Source organism: Dictyostelium purpureum, assembly GCF_000190715.1.
Source record: "Dictyostelium purpureum unplaced genomic scaffold DICPUscaffold_262, whole genome shotgun sequence".
NCBI classification, from domain to species: domain Eukaryota; phylum Evosea; class Eumycetozoa; order Dictyosteliales; family Dictyosteliaceae; genus Dictyostelium; species Dictyostelium purpureum.
The window spans coordinates 2,881-17,425 of NW_003519598.1; the positions used below are offsets into that span (position 1 = coordinate 2,881).

A 14,545-nucleotide genomic window follows, 5' to 3' on the forward strand; every position below is an offset into this window, starting at 1 on the left:
TCACCTTTACCAAGTTCTTTAGAATCATCACCATTTAAACCATTTAGTTTAAGAAGAAAAAGTTCACCATTACCAACCACACTCACAAATAGTAATAGTAATAATAATAATACATCGACAACAAAGCAACCAACAGTACCATTAACAAGAAGAATGTCAAGCCAACAAAAATTAAATAGTGGTAATAGTGAGGAATCAAGTAATAATGTAGATAGCTCGACCAACAATACTACCACAAATACAAACTCATCACAACCATCAACTACCAACACAACATCGGCTACTACAACAACAACAAATGAAACACCATCACCAACTTCATCATCATCATCAAACGATAATAGTTTTGAAACTACTCGTCAATCACTTCAAGGATTGATGAGAAACCTCTCAGGAGCATTATTGGATGAATTACAAACACCATTAAGAGGTGGTAATCCAGCAGCAGTAGGCTTACTCAACACATTAATTGAGGGTAGAAATAGATCAAAATTACTCTTACAAGGTTTAAAATCAGATGACGAAAATAAGCAAATGGAAAGTCTTTTAGAGGTTTGTGACCTTTTATCAATTGCAACCGAAGAAACTATTGCAGGTTTCCCAAGTGATTCATTTGCACCAGCATTAATAAATCTTTTAAATATGGACCATAACCCAGATATGATGTTGTTAGCTGGAAGAGCACTTTCAAATATGATCGAAGCTTTACCAAGTAGTATTTCGTCTGTTGTCAACCACGGTGCCGTTAGTATCTTATGTTCAAAATTATTATCGATCGAATATATTGATCTTGCCGAACAATGTCTTCAAACCCTTGAAAAAATTTCACAAGAACAACCTACTGTAGTTTTACGTGCTGGTGGTTTAATGGCAACTCTTTCTTTTATCGATTTCTTTTCTACTGGTGTTCAAAGGATGGCAATTACTACTGCATCAAATATATGTAGACAAGTACCAAAGGATTGTTTTGACATGGTTAGAGAACCAATTCAAATTTTAACAAATTTATTACAGTATCAAGATCAAAAAGGTAAGTTAATTAATTTTAAATTGAATAGCTTATTTAAATTTATTTTAGAATTACAATATTAATATTTTATAATTTTTAAAATTTTAGTTGTCGAGCTATCATGTTTATGTTTTTCAAGATTAATAGAAAGTTTTTATGATTCTCCACAAAAATTAGAAATTATTGCATCACATGGATTAATATCAAATCTTGTTAGGATTATATCTGGAATGTATAATAGCACCACATCATTAAGTCCAAATACCTATTCTCAAATCATTCGTATTATGGCTACCGTTTGTCATGGTTGTCCAAATATTACTCAAACTTTATTAGAAGAAGGTATTATAAGTATTATCCAATCAATAATGTATCCATCAAATGATAATGCCAATGGCAGCAATTCAAATGTAAATAGAAATAGTCAACAATGTTATGAAGTACTTTCACTTATCAATGAGTTGTTACCACCATTACCACAAGAGTTTGCAAATCTTTTAACCCCAAACCGTTCAATTCCAAATTCTTTACGTACTTCATCATTATCATCAAGAAGAAAAGAACCAGCTTCACTAGAAGGATCATCATCATCATCAACAACAACCACTACAACCACTACAACTACCTCCACATCAACAGAACCAACCGAGGACCCAAGAATAGCAATTTATAAAGAAAGCCCAGAATTATTAAAAACTTTAGGTGAAGATTTATTTGTAGTTTTAGTTGAAATGTTTACATCAAATGTCAACACATCAGTTCGTTATAAAAGTTTAGGTTGTATTTGTAAAGTGCTTTATTATTCATCATCCGAACAAATCAAAGATCTCTTAAAAGAATTTGCATTCTCTAGCTTTTTAGCAAGTCTTTTAGGTAGTCGTGATATGATTATTGTCGCCACTGCCATTAAAATAGTAGAACTCATGATGGAAAGATTACCAGTTATTTTTGATCGTTATTTTAAACGTGAAGGTGTAGTATATGAAGTTGACAGATTATCAAAATTAGAACAACCCTCAGTAGTCGAGGTTGAAAAAACTGATGAATCCTCTTCAAATAACATGGAAACCGATGAAATTAATGAACAACAATCAAATATTAAAACTCCAACAAAATCAGTACCAATACCTTCTATTCCTACAACAACTCATCCAATTTCGATTGCATCAAGAACGAGCCAGCCACCACCCCTAGCAAGCTCACCATTTTCCAATAATCCATTTTTTGTTGGTTCACCATTACCAAATACTCCAACCAACAGTTTATTAAGTGGCTCTCAGCCACCACAAATTCCATCATCATTATCAACATCAAGCTCATTACCATCAACTCCATCATCAGCCTCAACTGCCACATCAACCACCACTACAATTATTCCAACTACACAAGAGGAACTTAAATCATTTGTTTGTAAAGAAGCCAAAAAGCTTAAAGATACATATTTCCCTAAATTACAAACTATGATGGGCGCAACTAATGAAAATTTTTCAACTAAAGAATTATCAATTTTAAAGAACTTAAGTCAGAAATTAAATAAATGTGAAAAAGAAGAAGGTGTTGAAATTTTAGAAGAAATTAAGAGTCTTTTGATTGACACTGAAGGTATCTCTGCATTCGAGTTTTTACACAGTGATTTAGTTGGTAGTATACTTAATTATCTTACTCGTGGTAATATCAAAAAGCATGCTGAATGTTTTGCTAAAGTATTTTTAGTTCCTTACCAAAAGAGTGGTGCTTCTTCTATGACTCCATTGAAAACTTCCTCACCAAATCCACTTTTGCTCTCTTTATTAATCGAAAAGCTTCATGATGCTTTAAATAAAGTCGAACGTTTCAATATCAACATTAGTGATGTCTCTGGAACAAGTTCTGGTCTCAAATATTTAACCCAACCATTTAAATTAAAACTCCAAAAAGAAGGTACCGACCCAAACTTAAAAGATTATTCTGGTAATATTGTTTTAATAGAACCTTTAGCAAATATAACTGCAATCGAGGAATTTTTAAATTCAAAAGTTATTGTTACACCAAATTTAGCCAGTGCTGTTCCAGCCTCATTATCTTGCACAACAACAACTGTAGGATTAACAACAACTACATCAAATACTAATAAAGATGGAACAACAGAAAAACCAGTTGAAAAAGAGAAAGATAGCATTATGGATGAAGATGACGAAGATGAAGAAGAGTACAATGATGACTATGACGAGGATGAGTTATTAAACAATGAACCAAACGAACAGGATGGTGAATCTGTACATGATGTTAAGGTAAATGATATTAGTCTTTCTAGTTCAAATCAAGGCGAGTTAAATAAATCCTCAACAACCACTACTCCAAGTTCAAATACTACCACTGCTGCTTCTACAACAACCACTACCACTACAACTAGTACACCACCAACTGCAAACACATCACCAACTGCATCAACATCAACTACAGCAACAGGCTCCACAACAAAAACCCCATCAAAATTGGGTATTTTTGTTGATGGTCAAAGACTCACCAACTCAATTACAATTTTCCAAGCTGTTCAAAGAATTGCACGTGTCCAACAAATAGCAACACTTAATAGTAATAATAACAACAATAATAACAATGATTATGAAAGTAGTTTAAATGTTCAAACCAATAGATTGTGGGACTCAACACATGTATTAAAATATAGATATTTAACCCAAGAAGAAATTGATTCACCAAATTCCCCAACTGGTTCCAACAATAATACCAAGCCACCAATTAGAGAATTAGGTTCATCAAAATTAATCGACTTTTTAACTGACGACCATTCATTCCAATTAACTAGCAACGATACAGCAACCTATGAAATTTTATCATTATTAAGATGCCTCTATATGTTTAATTTAGACCCAGCCAGCGTAAATGCAGGATCAATTTTATCAAATTCATCAATGATTCTCTCATCAGCATCACTCTTCACCAGTGAAAGATCATTACTCAATGCATCAGAATTTATTTCACAAAAACTAACTGCTAAAATTATGAGACAACTTCAAGATCCATTGGCACTTTGTGGTGGTGTTTTCCCAGATTGGTGTAAACAATTATTAAATAGCTGTTCATTCCTTTTCCCATTTGACTGCAAGAGATTATTCTTTTATTCAACCTCATTTGGAATAGCCAGAGCTCTTTCCACCCTTCAACAAAGACAAGATCTCATTAGACAAACAAATGGTAGTGCAGTATCGAGCAATAATGACAGAGGTGGAGATTTCCGTGTTGGTAGAATCCAAAGACAAAAAGTTCGTATATATAGAAATAAAATTTTAGAATCTGCAATCAAAGTTATGGATCTATATGGTAAATCTAAATCAATGTTGGAAGTTGAATATTTCGGTGAAGCTGGTACAGGTTTAGGTCCAACTCTTGAATTCTTTACATTAGTTTCAAAAGAAATTCAAAGAAAAGATTTAAATCTATGGTATACAGATAATACTACAACCACAACTACAACAATAATTTCAGAACCTGAAAAAATGGAAATTGATTCATTATCATCACCATCATCATCAAAAACACCAACTACACCAACAACAACAGAAATTATTCATGAATATATTTATTGTCCAGGAGGATTATTCCCAAGACCAATTAATCCATCAACTACAATAGATAAAAAACTATTAGATTATTTTAAATTTTTAGGTTCATTTATTGCAAAAACATTCTTTGACCAAAGATTAATTGACCTTCCATTATCAAAACCATTTTATAAATATATGATCGAACAAGAATTAGAGTTTGAAGATCTTCGTCAACTATCACCAGCCTATGCCTCATCATTAAATAATTTATATAGTTTAGTATTACGTATTAAAGAAATTAAATCCAAATCAGATCTCAGTGATACTCAAAAGAAAGAAGAAATTGATCAACTCAGAATCGAAGGTGCAAAAATTGAAGATTTGTGTCTTGATTTTACTTTACCAGGTTTCCAAGGTTGGGAATTGAAAGAAGGAGGTGAAAATATACCAGTCACATTAGAAAATCTTGAAGAATACTTAAATTTAATCGTCAAAAACTTTTTATACGATGGTGTTATCAGACAATTCAATTCTTTTAAAGAAGGTTTCAATCAAACATTCTCAATTTCAAGTTTAAAACCATTCACCATTGCAGAAGTCGAGTCACTTTTATGTGGTTCATTAACAGGTAGTGATAGTGATTGGAGTATTGAATCACTCATGGAAAGCACCAAAGCTGATCACGGCTACACTCTTCAAAGCAAATCAGTTCAAAATATTTTCCAAATTATGTCAGAATTCACTCCGGAACAAAGAAAACAATTCTTATTATTTATTTCCGGTAGTCCACACCTTCCATTACAAGGCTTTAAAGGTTTAATTCCACGTCTCACTATAGTAAAGAAACACCATTTCCCACCTTTAACTCCTGATGATTATCTTTTGAGTGTTATGTCTTGCACAAATTATATCAAATTACCAGATTATTCAAACAAAGAAGTAATGAAAGAAAAACTCTTATATGCCATGAATGAAGGTCAATCTTCTTTCCATCTTTCTTAAAAAAAAAAACATAATAATAAAAATTAATTTATATTATGTATTTATAACTTTTTAATATTTTTCAAAATTTTTCATTTCTATTTTTTATTTTATATTTTATTTGTGTATTTCGTGTAGTAAATAATGGTTATTCAAAAAGACTCATTTAAAGATCTGTCCTTTGCTTCTAAAAGATCAAAGAATCTCCAAAAATAAAATAAAGACTGTCTGTAATTTATAAGATAAAAAAAAAAGACTTTTATTTTTTTTATTAAAATATGTTACAAATACATTAGAGAATGTATTAATCCTTGTATTATTTCGTTGTTTGAAATCCATTTCATGCAACTTGAAAGGTTATTGGTTGTCATTTCCCTACTAAGCAGACTGAGGATTCATCACAGATATAGACCCAAAGGTAGATTCGACACAGACCATTTGCACCTCCTTAGACCAAATAAAAACCAGTGGAAAATAAAGCATTTTTATTTGTTTACAGCTTGAATCTAAGTAAGGCTTTAGTTTTATTTTTTTAGGTTTAGGTAATCTTTAAAAAAGAAAACTTTTCTTTGCCCTTTTAAAGCTAAAAGAGATACCAAGAATGAATGAGCATAGCTAAACTAACAAATGAATCCTATTAGCTTAGCTATAATCACTCGAGGTATTATCTTTTTTTTTATAAAAAAGGGACAAAAGCTGTGAATGATCATAGCTAAATTAACAAGTTAATTATTAACTTAGCTATAATCACTCTTTTTTTAACACTTTAAATATCATCAACACAGATAAAAAGTGTATTACTTTTAATAATAAATATAATTTATTTGTTTACATTTTTTTATAAATTTAAAAAAAAAAAAAAAAAAAAAAAAAAAAAAAAGTTTTATAAAAAATCCCTGGTGAAAAAAAAAATTTAATGAAACTTTTTTAAAAAAAAAGTTTTAAAAAAATGGTTTGTTATTATTATTTAAAAAAAAAATAAATATGTATTCTCTTTCATTTTATTTTTTTTATTTTTGTATTTTATTGGGTAATTTATAAATTTGTATTTACTATATCAGCACCAGGAGCTTTAGTTGAAGTCTTATTATCAGTTTGGATTGGTTTTTGTTTTTGTTGTTGGGATTGTTGTTGTTGGGATTGTTGTGGTTGATTTGGTTGTGATAATTCAATTGGTTCATTTTTTAATTTTGAATGGGCTTCTTGTTGTATACCTTTTTTATGGTTAAGATATCTTAAAGCATGATATTTAAAAACACTTGGATATGGACTAAAATTTCTGTGGAGCGCTAAAATGGCTTCATCTTTTTCTAATAGTAAATCGATTAATGCATTTTCTTGAGTTTCTGTTAAACGAATTGATTCATCTGCTATACCACCTTTACCTAATTTTGAAACGTATTGAATTGCTTGATCTAATTTAATATGATCTTTATCTTTAATATCTAATGTTACACCACGTTTTGGTATTGGTTCGAATCTACTCCAAAAAATAACACCACCATCTGGTACCATCTTTAAATCTTTATTTTTTAAACATGGTTCTGTAAAATGAGGTGGAGTCCATCGCGATAAGTATTTAACATCATCAAAATCCAATTCTACACCTGGAAATAATGCCGGTTGATGTTTAATAATTTCGTTCTTTAATCTATTTATATTATTGGTCCTAATTACTATAGATACCATTTCACCATCAGGAAATTCTATTGTCCTTACTAGTTTTCCGAATATATACGTTTTAATACCATGAAACACAATAGATGCACCCTAATAAATAAAAATATATTAATATATAAATATACCATAAATTATATTAATATCAATAATATCATACACCCATATATCTCCAACTACCTTCGATAACTGGAAAACTTTTAGCTACAAATGCACCTAATGCAAAAAACACCCAACTACCCGTCATATCTTTATTTTTTTTATTTAAATAATATTGGTATTACTTCTAAATTTACGTATTTCTAATTAATTAGTGATTTGAGTATGTGCACTATTATTTAAACAACACCATATGTATATTTACAAACCACAATGTAATTAAAAACTATGAAAAATGAAACAAATAACTTGGTTTTGTAAATTAATTAAAAAAATAAAAAAAATTTTTTAAAATATTTTAAATAAAAAAAAATTAATTTTAAAAAATTAAAAATAATTATTTTTTTTGAATTTACACATAATAATTATTATTTTAATGATCAATAATCCTTTTTTAGATAATATATTAAAAAAAAAAAAAAAAAAATAGTAAATAGTTATTGTTATGATAAAAGTTTTTTTTTTATTTAAATATTATTTTTGAAACTGGAAAGATTTTATTTTTATTTTTAGAATGCTTCTTCGGGATCATTGTATAATGGATTAACAGAAGAGTTTGCACTTTGTTCATAAAGTGGGTTACTTGCAACAGCACCTTCCATGAATGGTGCATCTCCAAAGAATGCATCAGTTGGTGGAGCTGATCTTCTTAATACTTGCCAAATGGCAGCAGCAATAATAGCTGCACCACCTGCTGAAGCTGCGATAGCTGCTGTTAAAACGGTTTTGTTATCTTTATCATCTGATCCACCTGGAGAAATTGAAATTTCATAATAAGCGGTGGCATTTAAATGATTTTGATCTCTAATTTTTTCTGGAGCATTATAACCTAAATCGTCAACAAAGAGCTTAATACGATAAACACCTTGTTTCTTTGGATTGATGTTGATACTGCTGAGAGAGCTTTCTAAAAGTTTTTGTGTATTTGTACAGGTAACTGAGGCAACTGATGTGCTGAAAACACATGAAGTGTTGTAGTCTAAAGAGAACTCCATATCATCGATACTGACTGGTTCATCACTATCTTTTCCAACAATTGAAAGAACGATTTGGTTAGTACCAACAGTTTTTGAATCTGGATCTACATATGATAAACCATAAATTCTCATTGGATTACGAGTTGAACCGGTAGTGTTGAATTTGGATTCATCAGTAGTAATATATGGACCAACATTATTTACATATACATTAATGTTAACTCTTGAAGTTGCAACAGCGGCGAATGGATCTCTAACTGAAATTGGAATGTTTGTATATTTATTGACAGTTGTGTTGAGATTTGGATTATGTGTATAATGAATATACCAATATCCATCAGAGCTAATATCATTAATTGGTGAGGTACTAAAGTTAATTTCTTCACCAAGAGATTCGGTTTCTTTGTTGTAATTGTGAACAATACCACGAGTAATTGGACCTGAAATGAAAGATTGTAATTCTTTTTTTGGATTGTCAATATCTGAAGCATCATACTTAATAATAACACTGGTATTTAAAAGCATAAAGACATCTAAAGAGGAGCCAAATAATGTTTCGACACCGTCAACTGTATATGAAATTAATTCAATAACTGGAGCTTGATTGACTGGGGTAACATTAATAATAATTGTATAACTTGAAGAGTATATCTGTTCATTGGCACCATAGACATCGTAAAGTCTAAATTTAATTGTAGCATAGTTGTCACCATTTTCATAAATAACTGGAACAAACATAAAGTTGTATTTGTTGTTATCAGAGTCTCTATAAATAGTTTTTGGTGAGGATTGATCATGGGCAATACAACCTTCACTACCCATGCAAACAACGTCATAAAGGGTACCATTTGATTTGATTTCTTGGAGTTCTAAGTAAACATTCTTACCACCACCACCTACAACACCATCAATAGTAAATGAAAGATTTTCATTTTCTTTAGTTGAAAGAATTGAAATACCATTGTATGTTGGTGGATTTCTTGGTTCAATTAAGAAGTAAGAGATACTTGGAGCGGATGTAAGATCACCATCAGTAATTGAAAAAGTGAATTGATCAGATGGACCAACATTACCTGGCATATCCCAATCAGAAATACCTTTGTTTGGTGTATATGTTAAATCTGAAAGACCATATGGTGTTTTTTGGGAAATTACAACATCTTTGCCATCTTTATCTAATAATTTGCCTTTGAGTGGAAGAATATTAATATAAGCTTGAAGTGAATTTGGGGTTTCAATATCGTTTCCAATTATTGTAAATGAGAATTTTTCTTGATTTTGTACTAATTGGTATCTCGATGATTGGGCATTTGGTGCAGTATTTATATATTGGAAAATGATTGATCCGGTGGCTTCTGGGGAAATACCTGGGACTGGGACAAAATTATCACTACAAATAGCTTTGAAAGAATCTGTGAAACCTTGATAGGTCTTTCCATCAGATTTAAAGTAATACTTATTATCAGAAAGAAGAGCTGTTGGAACTTTAGTTATTTGTTCACCATTTGATTTGAAAATTAAAGCACTTTTTGGAAGTGCAGTGATTGTGCATGTAAATACTGGATTATCATTATCAACATCGGTTGGTGAGAGAGTTAATACTACTGGTTGTTCATCTGAAGATTTAAATGTGTGTGGTTGAATAGTAAGTGCAGGTGGATGATTTACGTGAACAACGGTAATTGTGGTAGATAATACTTTTGATTCAGCACCTAAAGTATCTTGAACTGCATAGCTGAAAGAATCAGATCCATGATATAATAAATTTGGTTGATACATAAGTTTGTATGGGGCTTTTCCTGATACTGAAGCTTGGTTATTTTTGGTTATAACAAGTTTACCAAAGAGTGGTTGGGTTTTAATAATACCAATAAGATTACCTTGATCCAACTCATCAACATCAGTACCATCAATTGCGAATTGAGTAGAAATGCCATCTTCATTAACTGAAAAATTTGGAATTTGAATAGCGACTGGAGCAACATTATCACGGGATCCAACAACATTTATAGTAATGGTAAATGGTGCACTTGTTTTTGGTTCTACCTTGTCATCGTCAGTTGCGGTAAATGTAACCGAGTCAGAAGAAGTATTTTCTAATGGGGCATGATAACAAAGGTTTGAATAGTTGGCTTTTGAACTTTGATCCAAGGTAATTAAAGCAGTAGTAAGACTAGTGATTGGGTTTTTGTTTTCATCATCACAAGCATAGAAGAAACTATCTGTTGATGTTGAAAAACGGGTAACTGTAAATTTAACTGCTGTTGAGTCAGTGTCGATAGCTAATAAATCAATACGAAGGTTACCATTTTGATTAATAGCAGCAGTTGATGGAGAAATAATGGTTGGGGCAACATTAGAGTGTTGGAGATTGAATGAAAGTGCGCATTGAGCTTCTAAACCACCTTTATCTCTGAGCTTATAATTGATTTGGTATGTGGTTAATTTATCTGGGTTGTATGATTGAGTAAAAGTGAATGAACCAACATAATCAGTGGATGGTGTTGAACTTGTGAGTTGATATTGATTATTAACTACAACATTGGCAGAGTTTGATTTAATTGTTCCTCTGCCTGAAATTGGGGATAAATCAGAAAAAACAACATAGAGTAATTCGTTAGCATCAATATCACTACCTTTGAGTTGGAATGAAATTTCAGAATTTAATTTTGAAGTAACAGAAATTGGAGTTGTTGGGCAGGTTGGTGCTTGATTAACATGTTCAACTGTTATTTTAGCAGTTCCTGAAGCAGAGTCACAACCATCAGATACTGAAAAAGAAAAATCAACTGAATTTTGATTGAAATAGTTGGTAGTTGGAACGAAAACAAAAATTGTTTTAGCAATTTCATATGCTTGATTAACAACTGCATTTGAACCAGTAGATGAACCAATTTTAATTGTACCTGTGGCTGAGCTTGGGAGAGTGGAAATAAGAACATTTAATTTATTGCCATCAATATCATTAGCTGGGAATGTAAATGTAATTGGGGTATTTTGTTTTGCATTAATGTATAAAGTGGATGTAGTTGGTGGATGATTATAATTGACAATAACTCTTGAAGTACCAAAACCAATAACAGATACTGTTGCCTCTGGATAGAGATTTGAAACTGCAGTTGTTGGATACTTCATTGAAACTGGAAGTGAAGCCATTGTATCTTGTTTTTTAGCAATATTGGTATTTACACTAGCTGTTGGTAAGGTGATGAACTTATCTGGATCTGATACGACTTTAAGGACAGCTTTAGATAAAACTGTAGAGATACCATTAAAAGCTTTATTTACCCAATCAACACTTGATGCGGTTGGGATGCTTGAGCTTTCTGCATAACCATAACCTTTAGTAGCAAAACTAGTATTCCAAGTTGAGACTGGGTTATCAAGACCAATAACAACTGGAATAATTGATTGTGCTTCTAAATTGCTGAAAAGGGTAGCATCTGATTCTGTTTTTCTATCCTTATCTGTAAGAAGGACAATAATTCTAATTGCACCTTTGGTCCAACCAGATGGATAAAGAGCTGCTGCATTGAGTGCAGCGACAGTGTTTTGAGTGGAAGTTGTAGAGATAACATCATAATTAACAGATTTACCGAGTACATCGATATTATCACCAATAACTCTGCTTAATTGGAAATTATAACCACCAGTTGCAGCATCTGAAAAGAGACCAAGACCAAGACTTGGGCTTTCGCAAAGTGTATTTATTCTTGAAATAAAGCTGCTCATATAGTTTGAAACCGATTTCCAATAGATATCCTTGGATGGAGCTGAATCCACTACAACTAAAATATTAAGATTTTCTAAATTGGATGGAATACTAAGTTTGAGACCTAAATCAGCGGCAGCTGTGGATGGGTTGGTGTTGATATATACTTGAGAGAAAGTTGGGTTTATATAACTTGGGTCTGAGTTTGAGAATGAAGAGACACTATTTGGGGCACCTGGTTTACAGAAATCAGCAGTACTAATATCACAGTGTTCACCTTTCCAACCATAGAAACATGAGCATGTACCATCACCTTCAGTACCATCGTTTACAGCACCATTTTCGCAAGCTGGGGCCTTAATGCATTCTGGGCCAAAATAATTTTCTGAACATTGGAAGCAATTTGAGCTTGGGTCCCAACCTTCGTTGTTACATGTGCATTGATTAACACCACTAGTAACACCATTACCACAGATTGGTTTTTCTAAAAATTTTATATAAAATTAGTACTAATTTTTTTTTTATTTTGTTTAGAAATAATTAAAAAAATTTGTTACTTACTGATGGAAATAGTGAATGATGTAACTGTTGAACTAACACCACCACTATCGGTACAAACGGCTGAGAGTACATATGAACCTACATTTGAAGTAGTACCAGTCATTGACCATTCCAATGTAGCAGTATTTTGATCTTGAATATTTTTAGTTTGGGTGATACCTGATGGTAAATTGGCAGTTTGAATATGAACGGTCTTTGTAGTATCTGGAGATGTGCATTGGAATGAGAAAGTACTGCTCTTTCCAATGTCGATGTATTTAACTTCACCATCAGCTGGGGTTGGTGGATAAACAAATGTTGGTACACTGGTTGTACAGGTGTTACCATCATTATCAGTGCCAGTACATGAACCGCAATCTGTATTATATTTACATACGGTATTAGCTTTATTGCCGCAAGTATTATGGCAAAAACCGGTTTTATCTTCAGACTTGAGAAGGAAATCGACTACGATATAAGTTGTTGGAACTTGAGGATCTTTAATAACAATTTGGGTTGAATAAAGACCTTGTTGGGTTGGAGTGAAAGTGACAATACCAGTGGTTGGAGCAATAGTAAGACCTGATGGTTGTGTTAAACTTGCACTTGGAAGAACTTCGGTGGAGAAGGTTAATTGGTCGGAATCACCATTTGGGTCATTGGCAACAACTTTGAATTTATTAATTCTTTTGTTGATAACATTAATAATTGGAACCATACCAGATACTGGTGAAATATTTAAACTTTCGAATGGTGTGTTTGGTTGAAGTCTAACTTTGGTGGTAATATACCAATTACCATTTGCATTGTTTATAAGAGATGAAAGTCTACAACAACTTGTGAAAACTACTAAATAATCTTTTTCGGTGGTTGTTGTTGGATAAGTTCTTGTAACTGAGAAATCACCAGTGAACCAATTTTCAGTTTTATCAAAACTGTTAACTGTAACTATTACACTGACATCACTACCTGAACCAAACTTTAAAGTACCAACATTAACTGTTGTACCAATGTCAATTCTATTCATGAGACCACTGAAAAATTCAATTCTAAATCCAAAATTTGATGAGAATTTAATTACATTGTATGATCCAACTGGTTGGTATGAAATGGTACCAAAACGAAAATGGGTTGCTATATATTATTTAAAAAAAATATATTTTATTAATATTAAAAATTAAAATATATAATTATTTTTTTTTATTTTAAATTTGTTTTTTCAAATAATTTATATCTAAAAAAAAAACAAATAATTCCAAAGAAATAAAAATAAAAATAATATAAATTTACCTTCACCCAAACATATTAAGGAAATTAAAATGAAAAGATATAATAATATTTTTTTCATTTTTTTTATCCTTTTTAAGTTGTGATTTAAAAAATAGGAGTGTTTATTGGATAAGATAAACAAATTGATTAAACTAAAAAAAAAGGTTTTTTATTTAATCTTTAAATAATTTTTTTTTTTTATGAATAAATAAATAGTCTTGGAAAAAAAAAAAAAAAAAAAAAAAATTTGAAATTTTAATATTTATAAATAAATATAATTATAAAATATTCTATAATACAACAATAATAATAATAATAATTTGGAAAAAAAAAAAAAAAAAAAAAAAAAAAAAATGGATAAGGATTTCTTGTGTGATTAGAAAAAAAAAAAAATAAAAAATAAGAAATTAATTAAAAAAAAAAAAAAGAAAAAAAAAACGTATACTCACTTCTGTTTTAGTTTTTTTCGGTAGAATGGCAGAGTTGCAGTAAAAAAGAATTTTGGTGCAAATTTTTTTGAGCCGTTTTGGATTATTTTATTTTTTTTTATTTTTTTTTATTTTTTTTTTTTATTTTTTTTTATTTTTTTCATTTTTTTTTCATTTTTAATTTTGTGTCATGACACATGCTAATCTAATTTTGGATAGATGTCCAAACAGTTTTATAATAATTTTCA

At 30.7% G+C, this 14,545-nt stretch overlaps 3 protein-coding genes across 3 annotated transcripts; 1 reads left to right on the plus strand and 2 right to left on the minus strand.

Moving 5' to 3' along the window:
• Positions 1 to 378: 378 nt before the first annotated feature.
• On the plus strand, positions 379 to 5,609 carry DICPUDRAFT_57189 (uncharacterized protein; the record flags this gene model as incomplete). The annotated part of the gene is made up of 6 exons (XM_003291138.1): positions 379 to 1,030; positions 1,118 to 1,540; positions 1,685 to 2,028; positions 2,290 to 3,197; positions 3,402 to 3,663; positions 3,742 to 5,609. 6 exons carry the CDS (start codon positions 379 to 381, stop codon positions 5,554 to 5,556), a joined length of 4,404 nt encoding a protein of 1,467 aa, XP_003291186.1. The 3' UTR covers positions 5,557 to 5,609.
• Positions 5,610 to 6,570: 961 nt separating this feature from the next.
• On the minus strand, positions 6,571 to 7,459 carry DICPUDRAFT_38624 (uncharacterized protein; the record flags this gene model as incomplete). Its single annotated transcript, XM_003291143.1, has 2 exons — positions 6,571 to 7,305; positions 7,373 to 7,459. The coding sequence occupies 2 exons, from the start codon at positions 7,457 to 7,459 to the stop codon at positions 6,571 to 6,573; spliced, it is 822 nt and encodes a 273-aa protein (XP_003291191.1).
• A 421-nt stretch (positions 7,460 to 7,880) lies between these two features.
• On the minus strand, positions 7,881 to 13,948 carry DICPUDRAFT_81870 (uncharacterized protein; the record flags this gene model as incomplete). The annotated part of the gene is made up of 3 exons (XM_003291144.1): positions 7,881 to 12,544; positions 12,622 to 13,734; positions 13,891 to 13,948. 3 exons carry the CDS (start codon positions 13,946 to 13,948, stop codon positions 7,881 to 7,883), a joined length of 5,835 nt encoding a protein of 1,944 aa, XP_003291192.1.
• Positions 13,949 to 14,545: the final 597 nt, after the last annotated feature.